Source organism: Polistes dominula, unplaced genomic scaffold (assembly GCF_049000335.1).
Source record: "Polistes dominula isolate Pdom_NZ unplaced genomic scaffold, Pdom_raw_medaka contig_24, whole genome shotgun sequence".
Classification (NCBI taxonomy): domain Eukaryota; kingdom Metazoa; phylum Arthropoda; class Insecta; order Hymenoptera; family Vespidae; genus Polistes; species Polistes dominula.
In genome coordinates, this window is record NW_028301150.1 from 3,895,240 (window position 1) to 3,911,731 (window position 16,492).

The window sequence follows — 16,492 nt, forward strand, 5'->3', positions numbered from 1 at the left end:
GTATCGGCAATTTTGTTTTCTTTAAGTTGGCATCGCTGTACCTAATTACTAGACGCATCATATGGTTGAGATCTTGTTTACAGCTGATGTTTATGTTAGTCGTACTCAACAGGAGTTTGCTGTTTTTATAATAGAAAATAAAGTGGAACAAAAAGTTGTATTAAATTTCATGTGAGAAATCGTTGAAAATGATTAAAAGAGTATTTTATATTTTATTTAACGATTATAGGGGTATTTTTTGTACAGAATATATTAATAGTTTGTGCAAATGTAATACATTTGTGTGTAAACATTTGAAAAAAGAAAAACAATGAAGGCCACATCGGATAAGTATAATATAATGTATAATATGTTACATACACCTTTATATTATATATTGTTACGTCGTCACGTAATAAACTATCGACATCCAGTGAAAACAGTTAGATTTGTTTCAGTTTATGAAATTGACCATGTAGAAAAGTGATCCAATAAGACAGGGTAGTTATTATTCTCATTCTGATTCTTAATCAAATTTCTTGTTCAATTTCTTGTTCAAGTCCGAGTTAACCCAATTTGAGTGAGTTTTAGAAGCTCCAAGCAGTAAGTTACGTCAAAATAAGTTTTGTTTACCATTACATCCGTCTTCTGATATAGTTTGACTATACAGGAAAAACTTTTTTATACAATGTATATTTTTGTTTACGTTGTTATATCATAATTTATATTATTAACGATATTAATATTTATAAATAATATAAGAAATATAATTAGTATTCAATTTAATTAAGATGCCTGTGTTTAGTGGTCACTTGAAACATTCAATAAATTTATCATTGATTGATCTACATACAAAGTTAAATAATAAACAAGAAGACAAATTAGATAGTATACCTGCAGTGAGTAAAAGGTACGATTCAAAAGTTTTAATTGGAAATTGGCTGGAGCGTCGTACACCTTACATACCTTTCTCTAATGATTGGATAACAATATACAAGCAACATTATAAACCTTACGATACCAACATATACAAAAAAGATCGAATAGAATTTTGGGATAATAAAATAGAAAATGAGGTAAATCATATATTATAAATATGTTGTTAATAAATGTTTTGATTGAAAGCTTTTTTGTTTAAATATCTTGTTATTTTTGTATATGCATATAAAGTATTTATAATGATGTCCTTGAATACTTTAATACTATTTTTTATATTTTACTCAAACAGGGTTTGTCAAGTACATTAATGGATTGTCATGAAAAATCCTATTGTAACAATATGACCACAACATATGATTTAAGCTACAGAATTTTACCTAAGCAGTTACAAAAATCTTATAGAATCTATAATCTAAGGTAATTTATGTTAATATTCGATATTAAGTATTAATCATCTCACGGTATATTCATTCGAAATTTGTTAATTTGTTATACAACGCGTTTGTTTAAGAAACATAGTTATTAAGTAATAAAACTACGTTGAAGGAAAAATAAATGGTTACCGGAACAAGATTTAACTAAAGATTTTGGGAATTTAACAAAAACTGGTATTAAAGATGCATTACAAGTTTGGTGGGACAGTATTTCAGACGATGCAATAAAGTTTTGCAGATGGAGAACTACGTATCAAGATGAGTACAAATTTCAGGATGTTTCTCTTATAAATAAGAAGTTAGTCTGTTTCTTTGAGATTATAAAATGAACTTTCAGTGTTGTGCCTAACAAACAATATTTATGTATGTATTTACATATTTATTATTATTTATCTTTCTAAAGGTTTCATAAACAACGATTGAACACAAACATATCATATTTAAGCAGCTTAAACCATATCAATGAATATTCGAACGGTTGTCCGGTTGCTTTTTCTAACTAAAATAGCAAAATTGTAAATTAAAAGTGGCACATTTTCTCAAATATTTTCCTTCTTCTGTTCTTTTTAAAGATAATATAACTTCGGGTTATAAAACGTATTTATTATTATAGAAAACTCATTAATATGATTATATTAATTTGTTTGATACAAAAAGTTAAATAAATAGTTAACATTTCCTCCTTAAATTTGTACAATTTGTTATGTATATATAATAGTAGTAATATTTTTTTTCTTTTCTCTTAGAGTTACAAAAATTTGATAATAATATTCTATTTACAAGCTAATTTAACTTATTCTTAAGTTTATTCCTAATGGTACCGTTATTATCAACGTACATCAAGTCACCATTTTCTTCTTTTTTTTTGTCTCTATTTACACAAAAGTATATACAGTATGGAAGGTCAAGATCTTAATTATGTGTTTCATGGTATATTTGTTTACGATACTTATTTCTCAACTCGTAACAAATTTCTCTTATTTTTATTTGAATATAAAATTTTATTTAACATTAAGATATAATATTATAACTTACATTTCCGATTAAATTATTAAAATTTAATACAGTAAAGAAGATATTATAATGCATGGAAATTAACTTTTAAATCTGTAAACTACTATATATGAAATTTATAAAAAAGATATTATGAAATCGAGTAAAAGAAAATATAATCTTTGGCAATTTATGCAAGTGCTGGACATAATATAGTATTATAAATATTAGTATATTTTATTTATACATAAAACGTATCATTGAAAAATAAATTAGTTTTTTTTTTATCAGAAGAGAAAAAACAAATAATATATTAATTATTATTAACAATGAACTTGTGTAACTGCACAAAATAAATTTTTTTTTTTGTAAGCATTATGTAAACACACAAAACATAAGTCAATATCGATAAGAATAAAAAAAGTAGGAAATCCTTATAGAGTAGTAAAAAGTAAATATAATAATTTTTTTTAATTATAATATCTTGATTGAACACATTATATTCTTTTTTTCTTCCTTTCATCATATCACAAATTTCATGATTTACAGATGCATCAAAATTATTTGTATATCAAATACGTAAATATCATATGATGTATAAAAACAATACTCTAATTACATGTACAAAGTTTTACTTTGTACGAAGACATTTCTTAAATGCTTATTTAGATAATTATCAGGCTTTTATTAATATGTTATGATATATTGGCAGTATATGCTACGCTATCTATTGATAGCGAATAGATAAATTACGTTCTGTGGTAACGGTAAATAGTGGAAAAAAAATTATTGACAAAAAATAAAAATCGATCTCTTACTAATGATACTAACGATACTTTCTTAACGCAACAAAGTTGTACAAACTGCCAGAATATTTAATAAAAGCGAGCCACACAACAACGCATGTAACCAAAAAGTATTATTTGATACTGTTTTATAAGGTTGATGAATTATTTGTTGTGTGTTCATTAAATTTTCCATATCATCTGTGCAGATTTTTGACTGTTGCAAACAACACTCATCATAATTAGCATTGTTCTTTGTAAAATGTGGCGTTAAGATTTGCTGAGGTAACAAATGATTTTGCGAGAATTTCAATGTTTGATGGCACGTTGGATTTTTCGGTTTTATAAAAGAATACGATTGTATAGGTTGACAAAAACGTTTAACTGATTTTACAGTGTTTTGCTTTTGACCATAATATGACAATGATGCGTCCGAAATAATAGAACATTGATCCAATTCGTGAATGGAGGGTTCTCTAGAAGGAGCACAGTTAGAACCGACTGAACCAAAACCAGAACTTTGACTGGATGATCTTGATAATGATGGGGTATCCATGCCTTCTTGCCAATATCCACCAGCAACCCACGACGTTTGTGTTACTGATCTTAATTTAGGCGGTGATAAAATATTCCTTTTGCTCAATATATTATTTGATTTTTTAAATAGATCAGGACTAACTGTACTATAGATTTTCTTTTCAAATATCTTAGGTGTTCTTTTTTGGCATTTCTGTATATTATCATCTGATGAAAATATACTGAGTGTACTCATGCTATCGTCTAATTCAGAATTATCTAATTGATTATTTTTGAATTGTAAAGTAGAACGAATATCTAAATTGTTCGTTAATGTCGATAATTTAGATAATTTAGATAATTCTGGACCAGTTCTGTTAAACAACAACAAAATTTAATATAAATTAATATTTTTCAATATTTATAATAAAGTTGAATTAAATTTAGGTTTGAACTAAAAAATACATACGTTGATAGTGTTGTACCAATAGGATCAGGAATATCAACAGAAACAGGAGTCATTAAATATTTGGTCATGTTCACTGAAGAATTGGCAGTTTCATTTAAATCTGTATCTACTTGTTTAACAAGCTTCTGTGTACTATTTGTTATTTCGATTTCAGGAAATATTTGTGCTTCACAATTTTTTACATTTGTTTCTATTTTCTTAAAGTGATCTTCCCTTACTTTAATATTCGATTTGGGTGTAATATTCATAAAGCCTATTATTAATGCAAAGCAAATGACCTAAAACATGTAAAATTAAACTTGTGTATATGCGAATATAATGAACATAACATATTATCTATTATTTTCTGTTGTCATCATATATAAACTTTTTTTTAAATATTAATTTTGTAATACGTACCGCATGGTATTGAGTTACATATTCGAGAGAAAACCAATCGTTGTGAAGATCTGTTTTGAGTAATTTATATTCTTTAAAAGATGTAAGTATAATTATACAAATCCATAAAATCGACAATAAAATATCAGAATTTCTTCTCTTTGCTGCTCCAGCCCAGCACGCACATAATTGAAAAATTAATCCTCCGATAGGTAACAATAAAAATTCATTATTATATACAATAACTGAATCAAAAATAGTTGAAATTACTCTGAAAAATCCTTCGAATTGTTTTGCATTCTGCAATCGAATAAACAAAGACTACTATATTAAGATTTTGCAACTCCAAAATTCACATATATGAACTTAGATTATTATTAAAAGAAATGACATTACTTACAGTAATAAATTTATGTAAAGGTTTACGTTTAAAAAACATCATTTTATAATGATCAAGCCACATTTTCTGTTTAGCCAATACATTTTGTACTATGCCATTACAATTTGTACAAAGTGGATATTTTAATTCTAAAGAATTTTTAAATTGTTTAATTTCTTCATCATATTTTTTTTCATTGGTTGGCTCAAAATTTGAAAGTTCTATTAATTTAACTTTCTGATTTTTATTGCATTTCTTACAAAATGTATTCTTTGAGAACGGTACTGTTTCAGGTTTACTACTACAATATTTTGTAGAGTTATTGGTAGAAACTTTATATTGCTCTGGTATATCATACATATAATTTCCATCCTAAAAATAAATTACAAGAAAAAATTTATAAGAAAATTTATGAAAATTATTAGATTCATTATACAGATTCAATTTCAGCTCGTTGAATTTTACTATCTTACTCTCAGATATTTCGGATAGCATTTTTGTGCTTCTTAATACATATTTTTACAGACATTGTTAATATGATGAAATTTCTTGTATCAGTTTTTCTCTTATGCTTATTAAACAAAACTTTTAATTCCCAGGATTATAAATTCAGTCAAGTGCACACGTACTAAACAAATTTTCAAACTTATTTTTCTCCAAAACAAAGCCTTATATGATAAAATTTTATTCTATATTTTCGTTAGTTTTCCATGTAGAATCACCCCTGCTCGCTTGTATCACCAGTTAGAGGACTCTCTGTATTTTTAATATAATTGGAAGATTACCTTGGAAAATCCATTGTACTGTTCACAGGATGGACATAACCACCAATTGATCTGTTCTCGTCTCACTTTTGTGTTATTATGACAAAACCAGCAATTTACTTTTTTAGGCCATCTTAATCTAAACAAAAAAGAGTAATATAATAATAATTATAAATACTTGTAATTAAAAATATATTCACAATATTTATATAAACTATAAGTTCTTACTTTAGTCTTAGGAAGACAACAATACACGTGACAAATATTAAAAGAATTGTAATGAAGATCGATATAAAATTACACAGCAAGTAATATATAGAATCCATTTTTTCATTTTACTAAATAAACAATCTTCATTGAAATGTTTTTTTTAAAACTGCAAACCACTAGCGTTTTTAACGTAATGAATTTTATTCAGCATCTCCCGCCAAACTTATAGGTCCTTTAACCTTAACCTAACAATTTGAGTTGCCATTAAAATTAAGTTATTTCTGTTAGCTCTGTATTATCGATAGCGCATTTATATATATTATATAAAATTTTGTTCACTGTAAAAACATGTATTTACATTATCAAACTAAAACATAAATTGATACGAAAAAAAAATAATATTTATTAGTTAATTTTTGTTAATTATTATAACTTACTAAATATTAAGTGCAACTTTAGCAATGCATATGTATATGTACGTAAATATATACTTATATATACATCGCATACATAATGTATTTTATATAATTGGACAATTTAGTAGAAAATGTTTACTACGCCAATCACAATAAATTCTTGAGAATATAGACAAATCATATTGTTTTATCTGACGTATCTTTAAATATTATGTAGTTACATAAATTCTATTGAATTTGATCAAATTCTATGAATTATTCGTATGTGCTTTGAAAACTGGTGATAATGTGTGACATCATCTGATCAGTGTCCAATCAACGAACACTGTCTTCTATTAAGATTATTGAAATGTTAATATTTATTAAGGATAATTAGATGAAATTAATATTAGAGTAATAATTTATACACATATAAAAAATTAATGTTAATTATAATTGATTATAATAAGCATAATCTAAAGTTATTTCATAAAGATTGAAAAGTTGAACGGTCTGCAGTTTTAATTTGAGGTTATGTCAATGACAGCTCAGTGGATTTAATAAGATTATTTATGCAAAATTGTAAATTCATAATTGTGAGAGTAAATCATGTCTGATGATAAACCGAGTTTACCAGTAGCCCCCAAGGATTTATGTTTTTTGGAGCATGAATTTATTCAGGTTTAGTATGATTTTGTAATCTATTTGAAATGTCAAAATAATTGAACAAAAATTTAATCAAATTCAAATTGTGTATACAAATATTATAATAAATATAGAATTGTTTGTGTCAAAAGTTGTTTTTTATTATTAATGTCAAGTATTATTTATTATAGAGTAATTTCAATGTGGATACTTTCCTTCAAGACCATAGAAAAGTTGTGAAACTTGAAACTATGAGAGATGATTTAGGAATGTATTTGAAATTATTAAGATCTGCAATGATTGATTTAATTAACAGAGATTACACGGATTTTGTTAATCTTTCAAGTAATCTCATCGGTCTTGACAAAGCAATTAATGGCTTGGAAATACCACTTAGCCAACTTAGAGAAGAAGTTATGGTAATACATTTTTTATCTCATTGTAATATTTTATCTGTACATATATTTACACAAATTTAGTTTAAGAAAGCATTAAAAATTAAATGTTTCAACACTTTATTGTCTGGCATTTGTCAAAGACATTTATTTGCTACATTAATGTGGTATTACTGCGGACATAGTAAGATATATAATTTTAATTATATTATGTATTATAAAATAAACAATACTCTTTTAGACTAACTATGTGTATATGTGTATGTATGCATTATGTTTCTAATTTTTATCTTTTCTTATTAGCAAATTCAGCAAACATTAGATGACGAAATAACAATTCTATCCGATAGTCTGACCGATGATTGTCAAATAAAATTACAGAAACAGAGTTTACACAGCTTGCAATGCGTTTACAAATGTTTAAAGAAATTGTCATCAATGTTATCGGTGGATAATTATATGGAAAGTTTCACGAAAATAGATGTTTTAGAACAAGCTACTGCAGAACTGAATCATTTAAAATTTCATATATCCAGATGCAAATCAGATATTTCTGTAGATCAACAAACAGTATGTATTATATTTTTACAAATATATTTGAACAATATTTCTTAAATTAGATTATTCAGTATTAAATCAAACGGAATATTAAATCATAAATGAAAGAACATTTAAAAGTATGCTTAAATATATTTTTTTCTTTTTACAATAGAGTTGTATATAAATTATTCTACTAATATGAACAATTTTATATAGGAAAGCAAGAAATTAGAAGATCTTCTAATAATACATCTGAATGAGTTATTTTTAGCTTGTATACATGAGAAAGATAATAATTTATTAATTCGTTGCTTGAGAATTTATATTATGCTTGATAATGTTACAACTGCAGAATCAGTGGTAAGAAGAGATGTCATTAGTCCAATTATAAATAATATACTTCAAGATGAAAACTCACAAACTGAATCTAATAATCTTCAAAGTATTTATCATAGATTGTTAAATATTTTAAGCGGAGAACTCAAACAACTTTTAGACATCACGTTATACTCCAATAGGTATCTTATATTTTTTGTATTAATTGAGTTATATAATTAATATATATATATATATATTATTATTATTAATTAATATATACATATATATAATTATTAATTAAATTATATAGAATGTAAATATTGTTTCAATTATATTTTAGGATAAAAGTAAAGGGTTTTAATTTTTTAGTAAATAGTTTTTGGATTGAAATAGAAGAAAAAATAGATCAGGAGTTGAAATATATTTTTGCACCTGGAAATCCTGAGTTGTTTCATAAAGTAAGTAATACAACGAACTCGAAGATTGTATATAAATATAAATTCTTTTAATAACTTCTGTTATTTTATATTTGCAGAGATATACAGAAACAATGTGTTTTCGTAAAAAACTTGAAGAATTTTATGACGTGCCTGAACGTGGAAGTATCTTGAAAGATCATTTACAATATAAAAATTTTCTTAAAAAATGGAATTTACCAGTTTATTTTCAAATTCGATTTCAAGAAATAGCCGGTACAATCGAGACGGCTTTTAAAGAGCCAATTTCATCTGATTTGATTAAAGGATCTGCCAATACTTTAATGTTAGAAGAATTCTCTCTTCATACAACGTGCATAGTTTGGAATAATTTGCATAGGATATGGTCTGAAAATATATATCTTTCTCAACTTTTTCAAGAGTAAATAATATTTTCAAAAAGCATGCTATATAATATTAAATTCATATCGGTAGTCCTCTTTTTTTTAAATAATTGTTTACAGATTTTGGAAATTGACTTTGCAAGTATGTTCAAGATATCAAACATGGGCTTGTACAGCAGTTAAACAAGTATATATGATATTTACTTTATTTCTTCATTAATAAATATATATGAAACAGTAATTAATAAACTTTAATTAATGTTTTATATATAAAGAAATTGCAAGAAAGTAAAAAGTCTAAAGGTATAGCAAATACCAATAATAATTCTAAATTGGATTTTTTAATACATTTATACTGTGACGTAGAAAAATTTGTTAATGGATTACCAAATTTCTTACGGATAGTGCAATTAAAAAATCCAAACCAAAATTCAACTACATCAAAATTATTAGAAGGTAATTTATTGATTACAATTCAATATATTCTACTATAAAATTTAAGAATTTAGATATTATTTTAAATATTATTTCAGATTGCTTGACTGAAACGTCTAAATCAATTAACATGATTTTGCCACTTACAACAGAAGAAATTGTAAATGAACTTATAACACACTGTGTAACATATTTGAAACAAGTAAGCGACATTCCAAGATTGTATAGACGTACTAATAGAGAAGTACCTACTAAACCTTGCGCATATGTTAAAAATGCATTGAGTTTTCTTTCTAATTTTCGTAACAATTATAATGACTTTGTACCAACAAATGTTACCACGTGGTTACAATTAGCGCTGTCTTTGTTAACTGAACGGTTAGTAGACTAACATAAAGAAATATATTAATTTAAATATATATAATAAATATAACTATTTTGTAATATATATATATTCGGATTTTAGTTATTTAACATCGGTAACAGATGTATTGACATCTGTTCAAAAAACAGAAGAAAGTTTAAGAAGATTGAAAAGAATACGTGATAAATCGACAGGTGTACTCCCGTTAGATTCTCAAGGAATTACTGATGATGAAAAAATTCGTATTCAGTTACAAATTGATGTCAATGCATATAGTGCAACTGTGAGTATATTTAATAATAAATTATTATGATTTATTAATATCTTTCATATAAAAAATTATATATCATTGAATTGTTTCAGATTACTGAACTCGATATACCAGTTTCAAATATATCACATTTGCAAGAATTATCACAAGCTGTTGAAGCAGCTTTAAAAAAATAATATTTTTAAATAGTTCATTATATTTCACTTAATTCATATGATTTAAACGACAGATGTAAGAAAGCAAATGAATAAAAGGGTGTTAGGAATACGTTAAATTTTTCTTGATTTATTGTTTAGGCGTACATAAATACCCTGTGTTATGAAATCAATGTGGTAAACAATAATAAACATGCAATTTGTAGATTGATTAGTTAGACATATAAGATGATTACAATATATGTGCGTATACGTAATATATTCCAGTATTTTTTTGGTAACGAGTAAAAATCTATAAATCGATATTATATCATTAAAAAGTATGTTTTCTATAAAAATATGTTTGATTGGAAGTATATATTTATATATAAAAACATACAAAATCTTAAGAAAGTAATCTTAGGAGTATGTGTAACATACGACGACTATAGAAAAATCTCTTGTTGGAGCGCTACTGCAGGTTGTCCAACCCTACATCTATTTCATACGTTGGCAGCACTGCCTAGTGCGGCCCCGATACGCCATCTAGTGGTCTTTTTTTTACTTCACCAGTCTACTATATTTCGTCGACATTAGAATTCTCGTGAATATAACCTCTTTGTGAATATAACCTCTATAATATGTGAAGCGGTGAATTTAAATAAATGAGTTTTTACTTATTAGTGTGATTGTTTTAACGTTTGAATTTTATATACTATTCAATTTTATAGTAAATATTTATTTGATAATAATAAATTATACATATAACGTACATAAACAACATAGGTGCATTTGTTAAATTAATATTTAGATAGTTTAATACTTTCTTATAAATATTATTTTCATTCTTTAACAAATAACAAAATATAAATAGAAAAAATAAAAAATGAGTTGTGCTATATTAAATCGATTAGTATTAATGCCGTGTAGGCGAAGTCTTAATTATAGTACTTACCGTACAGTTGAAAATGTGTTTATGTTCACTGAAAAAAGAATAACTGTACCCCTAAATTACTCTGTAAATATGAATGTATTTATTTCCTGTAGATCTTTTCATAATAACATTCAGTTTTTTCAAAATATTGCAAATAATAAGTCAGGAATTCAAGAAAATATTTCAACGCTTCAATTAAAAAAAAGATCAATAAGGAAAAATAAACAAGTGGTAGAAGAAGAAGCATCTTTATTACCTGGAGTAAGTTAAATTGTCTTCTTCTAAATAAAATTAAAAATAAATTTTTAATAAAGACAATTGCGTGATTAAGTAAAGTTAATTATTTTTTAATAGTTTCAATAATTTGATTCTATAACATTAATTCAAAATATATTTTTTTTCCATTAGGTTTGGATCATAAAAGCATTGGCTACAGCGGAGGAATATAATTTAGAAAGCTTAGAAGCAGGACTCTTAAGTCAACAGCTGTATGTGCCTCAGAAGATTTATATATCTTCAAACCGTAAGTAATAAATATAATATTATACTATTATAAAATTTAATTTAATATTTAATCTATTAGTTTTACATAAAAACAAATTTAAACTTTAGATGTTAAGAGATATAAGATAAATACAAATTTATGTTTCTTATATTTAAAAAATATTTTCTGAATTTCTTTATTAATGAGTTAAATGTGAATTAGAAACATTGTTGAAAAATGAGGAATATAATGATTCATAAAAAATATTAATCTAATATTTATTAATAGATCCAGAACCTCATGCATAGATTTAAGATCAATGATGTAATTCTCTTATTGATTGGACAAGCAGTGAATTCACGTGATTAACCTTATCCAATGAGCATTTAACTTTATTAATATATGTACAAATTAATATTTTTAAAAAGTACTCGAAAAAGATAAGAAATTTTGATAATCATATGACATTTATCATATAAATTATCTTTAAGTGTCTATATTTAATTTGCAAGTGTATTGTAGAAAATACGTATATATATACGTACGTACATATGTTTTAAAAGTGTCCTTTTTTGATCATTCTCTCTCTTTTTACCTAAAATTACTAAAAATTAATCAGGAATATAAATATATACATATATATATATATATATATATATATATATATATATATATATATATTTCTTGTATTATATATATAATATATATATATTTGTTTCTTGTTTTCACAGTTATGTCATAAATCGATCACGTGGTTTCTACTCGTCAAATATAATTCCTTATTCATTCTGTTTATCTCATTTTTATAATCATTTATTATTGGTTTATGAATATAATTTTTAAATTAAACAATTTTTACAAAAATAAACAAAATAAAAAAAAGAATTCTTGCATATATATCTATATGTGCTTGACACGTGCGTGCGGATGTTGTGTGTGTTGTATGTGTGTGTTATTTGAATTGTAAGAAAAATATATAAACAAAAAAAGAGAAATTAAAATATATTCTTATTAAAAATCAAAGAAACCAAAATCAAAGAAAGTGTAAAGTTATGAAAGTGCTTTAACACATTGCTTTTATAATAACAATAATTACTACTGTTTTGTAAGAATTTGGTGAAAAATTATAGCGCTCAATATATTTAAAAAATGGACAATAATAAGATATCATGCATGGATGCTCCATTTTCGTTACCTTCATCAAAGAAAGAACAACATGAATTGGTAGAGAAAGCAATTGATTGGGCGCTTATGCATGGAATGTGTATGAGATCAAAGATCAATTTTAATAGAAATATGTTACAATTTGCACCATTTATTCTATTACCATCGCCATTTCCTAGACAAGAATTTGAAAAAGCCTGTCATATTCAACCAATATTAAATCTACTTATACACGAAGTAGCACATGATTATAATTTTTTAAAAGATACTTTAAAAGAAACGATAAAAGTTGATCATTTTACTAGAATGCTTTTCAATATATATGAAACCATCTATGAGGAAGGAATTACACAGAAAATTTCTCTGGGTCTACTTCGATCAGATTTAATGTTAGATACTAGTTGTTCAGAAGGAAACGAATATAAAAAATATATACCCTATTGTTGTTGGAAACAAGTAGAGATAAATACAATAGCTTCTGGATTTGGATGGTTGGGACAAGCATCTACTAAGTTACATAGATTTGTATTACAAGAACTTGGATATAATGATCAGTTAAATAATCTTCCTGAAAATAATGTATTGCAAGAGTTATGCTCAGCTATGATCAAAGCGTGGACATTATATGGAGATTCACAGTGCGTCTATTATCAAATAAAAATATAATATTATACTTTGTTTATTAGATATATTATTTTTCTATAGAATGGATAATATTGTTTTCAGAGCTATTATTTTATTTATTGTTGAAGACATTTCTTACAATATATGTGATCAACGTTTTCATGAATTTGAAATAAGAAAGCAAAACCCTAATATTAAAGTAATTCGACGTACTCTAACTGAAATGATTACTACTGCCAAATTAGGGTCTAATAAGGAATTAATAGTGGATGATTATATTGTAGCAGTAGTTTATTATAGATGTGGTTATGAACCTGGACAATATCATACAAAAAAAGAATGGGATGTTAGATTATTAATAGAAAGATCTTTAGCAATTAAATGTCCATCTATACAATATCATTTAGCAGGAACCAAAAAAGTTCAACAGGCTTTAGCTAAATCTGGAAATGTTGCGAAATTTTTGAAAGATGAGAATAATGTTACAAATATTAAAAAAATATTCACTGGTTAGTATAATTATACTACTTTCATATGCAGGTATATATTGCATACCTACAATTATTTTTTCTCTCTTTTTCTTTTTTATTTCTTAGGCTTATATGCTCTTGATTTTGATAATCATGGAGATGAAGCTATAGAAATGGGTATTCAAAATCCTGAACAATTCGTATTAAAACCACAAAGAGAAGGTGGATCTAATAACGTGTATGGAACGGATATAAAAAAGTTCTTGTTAGATATTAAGGATAAACAAGAACGTGTAGCATGGATTCTTATGGATAAAATTATTCCACCGAATCAATTAAATTATATGATTAGACCAGAGAGTGATAATTATTTACAACCAAAAGAATTAGTTTCAGAATTGGGAATTTTTGGTGTTATTATTGCCGATTATAAAAATATATATGTTAATAAACAGGCTGGTCATATGTTAAGAACTAAATTAGCTACTGCCAATGAAGGTGGAGTAGCAGCTGGTTTAGGTGCATGTGACAGTCCTTTTTTAGTAGATTAATGTACTTTTGATGATTATCATTTTATACTAATAATAGGATATAAGTAATATATGTTTTCTACGTTATTATAAAAATTGATTACAAATAATATTGGTAAATAATTTTTATTAGCACATTTTTGATAAAATGTGTCAGAATTTGTGTATAGAATTTTATAATCATCATATGTGTAATATGATAAAATATTGATAACGCATTTATAAAAAAATTTTCTGGTATGTATGTGTGTATGTGAATATTTTATATGATAAAAAAATATGTATAGATATATGTATGTGTTATCATTGTATTAAATTCCCTTAATAAAAATACATTGCAAATATAAGATTTGCACGAAGAAATAGTATAATAATAGTATATTTAAATATATTGACAATTATTTATTGTTTCAATTTTTTTCGCAGCTTTACCAGATGTTATTTATGCAACAGCAAAATATGAGGTTGGACACGAACCAAGAGAATTATATTTTTTCCGGGAAGGTACAGTCGTTATGTGGAATATCCCTGATCTGGAAAGTGGGAACATATTAAAATTTTTAAAAAATTTTGAAGAAAGTAGTTATACGTCGGAATTAATTCACGCAGAGAGTGAAGTTATGACCTATACGTATACAGAAAACGGGTAAGTAAATCGATTAAATGTTAAAATTGATTATGAAAGAATTATATATAATAAATGTGAACTAGAAATTACGTTAACATATAATTTGTATAATTTTGCAGAAAAAAATGTCATATTAAGGATGGAAATATAATACTTGTAAAAGACGCTACAAATTTAGAAAAATTTACGTTTTCCAATGCAATGGCACAATCTGTAAAACTTGGAATCTGGGAAGCATCGTTATCCAATTATATAAATACGGTTGAATTTGTGACGGAAGATTTGCGGACTGGTCAAAAATTACGAATGTCACAACGCGAGGTCCTTAGAAAACAAGGCGAATTATTTGCATTAAGGCATTTAATTAATTTAAGTTCAGATTTATTAGACACACCTGATTTTTATTGGGAACGAGATGATTTGGAAAATTTATATCAACAAATATATGGATACTTCAATATAGCAAAACGTACAAGGGTAAGATATAGATGATAAATAAATACTTCAATATTTTCTTTAAATAAAATTAATTTGTGTATTTCGGCAGGTGATGAACGAAAAATTAAATCATTGCGTGGAACTTGTCGCAATTCTTTCCAGTCATTTGAGCGATCGACATCACATTCGTTTAGAATGGATGATTATAGTTCTTATAATGGTGGAGGTAGCATTTGAAACTTTACATTATGTTGATAGATATTTTGTAAAATAGATATTACATAGGTATTTCCATTAAGCACACATTTTTAATGTCTATAGAATTGACAAACATTCATTAAACTATTGTACATATATTTAAAAATGTATTTTTAAAGAAAAATATATGTACATTAATTTATTCAGATTCTTGTTACGATAATATTTTATTATTATTTTACGAGAAAACTGTGACTGAACATTGTGATTTATATAGATTGTTAAAACAATATCAAGACGCTACATTTTATTTGTAATCAATTTAAAATTTATCGATCGTTAATGTTAAAAGTTATTTAAAAAATAACAAATAAAACAAAAGATCAATGAAATCAACATGATTCGTTAAATATTATCCAGCTTATCCGTGTCCATCACATTTACTTTTCTTTTTATCTAAACTTAAAATATACTGCAGTCATTTCTGCCTGGGATTTTGTTAGTAAAGTACTTATATATACCTTGACCCATATACGTATATCACACCGTGACATACTTTTATTATTCGAAGATGTATTGTATACGCATTCATCCCTGCGCGACTGCATTGCCGAGTATTTTGCTGTATTTTATCCCTTTGATTGTTTCTTATTGCTTTTATTTTATTTTTTAATATCAAATCCAAGCTAATCAATTATTTAACATTTATTCTAGTAAAAAATATGTAAATAGAGTATACAAGTATACAGTTATAATATTGTTAATATGTAACATTTAAGGGAATGTGTTACACATTGATGTATCACAATGCCACCTGCCTTCGTAGGTGTAGAATTAAAACCATAGTGCATATAACGTT

General features: G+C 25.5%; 5 protein-coding genes and 1 long non-coding RNA gene across 7 annotated transcripts; 4 read left to right on the plus strand and 2 right to left on the minus strand.

Annotated features, from left to right (window-relative positions):
- Positions 1–33: 33 nt before the first annotated feature.
- LOC107065428 (cilia- and flagella-associated protein 107) lies at positions 34–2,040 on the plus strand. Its single transcript, XM_015319115.2, has 4 exons — positions 34–1,055; positions 1,208–1,335; positions 1,465–1,650; positions 1,756–2,040. The coding sequence occupies exons 1-4, from the start codon at positions 771–773 to the stop codon at positions 1,853–1,855; spliced, it is 699 nt and encodes a 232-aa protein (XP_015174601.2). The 5' UTR covers positions 34–770; the 3' UTR covers positions 1,856–2,040.
- A 1,105-nt stretch (positions 2,041–3,145) lies between these two features.
- LOC107065413 (uncharacterized) lies at positions 3,146–6,420 on the minus strand. Of its 2 annotated transcripts, none has more exons than XM_015319081.2 (7): positions 6,284–6,420; positions 5,865–6,184; positions 5,658–5,775; positions 4,894–5,244; positions 4,515–4,793; positions 4,116–4,393; positions 3,146–4,020 (listed from the first exon to the last, which is right to left on the minus strand). In XM_015319081.2, exons 2-7 carry the CDS (start codon positions 5,960–5,962, stop codon positions 3,186–3,188), a joined length of 1,959 nt encoding a protein of 652 aa, XP_015174567.2. In that variant the 5' UTR covers positions 5,963–6,184; positions 6,284–6,420; the 3' UTR covers positions 3,146–3,185. The 2 variants fall into 2 exon arrangements, with proteins under 2 accessions (XP_015174567.2, XP_089033774.1); XM_089177648.1 differs by having other exon boundaries at positions 5,865–6,091; positions 6,284–6,416.
- Positions 6,421–6,570: 150 nt separating this feature from the next.
- Positions 6,571–10,303, plus strand: Cog2 (conserved oligomeric Golgi complex subunit 2). The gene is made up of 11 exons (XM_015319073.2): positions 6,571–6,922; positions 7,078–7,305; positions 7,585–7,851; positions 8,038–8,339; positions 8,480–8,597; positions 8,675–8,997; positions 9,080–9,146; positions 9,235–9,415; positions 9,493–9,772; positions 9,861–10,041; positions 10,122–10,303. The coding sequence occupies exons 1-11, from the start codon at positions 6,851–6,853 to the stop codon at positions 10,203–10,205; spliced, it is 2,103 nt and encodes a 700-aa protein (XP_015174559.2). The 5' UTR covers positions 6,571–6,850; the 3' UTR covers positions 10,206–10,303.
- Positions 10,304–10,730: 427 nt separating this feature from the next.
- LOC107065421 (required for meiotic nuclear division protein 1 homolog) lies at positions 10,731–15,835 on the plus strand. Its single transcript, XM_015319101.2, has 5 exons — positions 10,731–11,358; positions 11,506–11,620; positions 14,796–15,015; positions 15,117–15,474; positions 15,545–15,835. Exons 1-5 carry the CDS (start codon positions 11,050–11,052, stop codon positions 15,707–15,709), a joined length of 1,167 nt encoding a protein of 388 aa, XP_015174587.2. The 5' UTR covers positions 10,731–11,049; the 3' UTR covers positions 15,710–15,835.
- On the plus strand, positions 12,344–14,396 carry LOC107065418 (glutathione synthetase). Its single transcript, XM_015319095.2, has 3 exons — positions 12,344–13,383; positions 13,472–13,878; positions 13,966–14,396. The coding sequence occupies exons 1-3, from the start codon at positions 12,731–12,733 to the stop codon at positions 14,388–14,390; spliced, it is 1,485 nt and encodes a 494-aa protein (XP_015174581.1). The 5' UTR covers positions 12,344–12,730; the 3' UTR covers positions 14,391–14,396.
- On the minus strand, positions 14,664–16,452 carry LOC149030800 (uncharacterized). The gene is made up of 2 exons (XR_016178334.1): positions 16,155–16,452; positions 14,664–14,902 (listed from the first exon to the last, which is right to left on the minus strand). It is a non-coding gene; the product is annotated as an uncharacterized LOC149030800 (long non-coding RNA).
- Positions 16,453–16,492: the final 40 nt, after the last annotated feature.

What these genes read in the sequence shown, in the direction of transcription:
- LOC107065418 (XM_015319095.2), top strand. Translation starts at nt 12,731, where the DNA reads ATGGACAATAATAAGATATCATGCATGGATGCTCCATTTTCGTTACCT. An exon ending in ACATTATATGGAGATTCACA is followed by an intron (nt 13,384 to 13,471) that starts GTGCGTCTATTA and finishes TATTGTTTTCAG; the next exon opens with AGCTATTATTTTATTTATTG. An exon ending in TATTAAAAAAATATTCACTG is followed by an intron (nt 13,879 to 13,965) that starts GTTAGTATAATT and finishes TTTATTTCTTAG; the next exon opens with GCTTATATGCTCTTGATTTT.
- LOC107065413 (XM_015319081.2), bottom strand. Translation starts at nt 5,962, where the DNA reads ATGGATTCTATATATTACTTGCTGTGTAATTTTATATCGATCTTCATT. An exon ending in CTTTACATAAATTTATTACT is followed by an intron (nt 4,794 to 4,893) that starts GTAAGTAATGTC and finishes ATTCGATTGCAG; the next exon opens with AATGCAAAACAATTCGAAGG. An exon ending in ATTGGTACAACACTATCAAC is followed by an intron (nt 4,021 to 4,115) that starts GTATGTATTTTT and finishes GTTGTTTAACAG; the next exon opens with AACTGGTCCAGAATTATCTA.
- LOC107065421 (XM_015319101.2), top strand. Translation starts at nt 11,050, where the DNA reads ATGAGTTGTGCTATATTAAATCGATTAGTATTAATGCCGTGTAGGCGA. An exon ending in AAGCATCTTTATTACCTGGA is followed by an intron (nt 11,359 to 11,505) that starts GTAAGTTAAATT and finishes TTTTTCCATTAG; the next exon opens with GTTTGGATCATAAAAGCATT. An exon ending in GATTTATATATCTTCAAACC is followed by an intron (nt 11,621 to 14,795) that starts GTAAGTAATAAA and finishes TTTTTTTCGCAG; the next exon opens with CTTTACCAGATGTTATTTAT.
- LOC107065428 (XM_015319115.2), top strand. Translation starts at nt 771, where the DNA reads ATGCCTGTGTTTAGTGGTCACTTGAAACATTCAATAAATTTATCATTG. An exon ending in ATAATAAAATAGAAAATGAG is followed by an intron (nt 1,056 to 1,207) that starts GTAAATCATATA and finishes TTACTCAAACAG; the next exon opens with GGTTTGTCAAGTACATTAAT. An exon ending in TATAGAATCTATAATCTAAG is followed by an intron (nt 1,336 to 1,464) that starts GTAATTTATGTT and finishes ACTACGTTGAAG; the next exon opens with GAAAAATAAATGGTTACCGG.
- Cog2 (XM_015319073.2), top strand. Translation starts at nt 6,851, where the DNA reads ATGTCTGATGATAAACCGAGTTTACCAGTAGCCCCCAAGGATTTATGT. An exon ending in AACTTAGAGAAGAAGTTATG is followed by an intron (nt 7,306 to 7,584) that starts GTAATACATTTT and finishes TTTTCTTATTAG; the next exon opens with CAAATTCAGCAAACATTAGA. An exon ending in CTTGTACAGCAGTTAAACAA is followed by an intron (nt 9,147 to 9,234) that starts GTATATATGATA and finishes TTATATATAAAG; the next exon opens with AAATTGCAAGAAAGTAAAAA.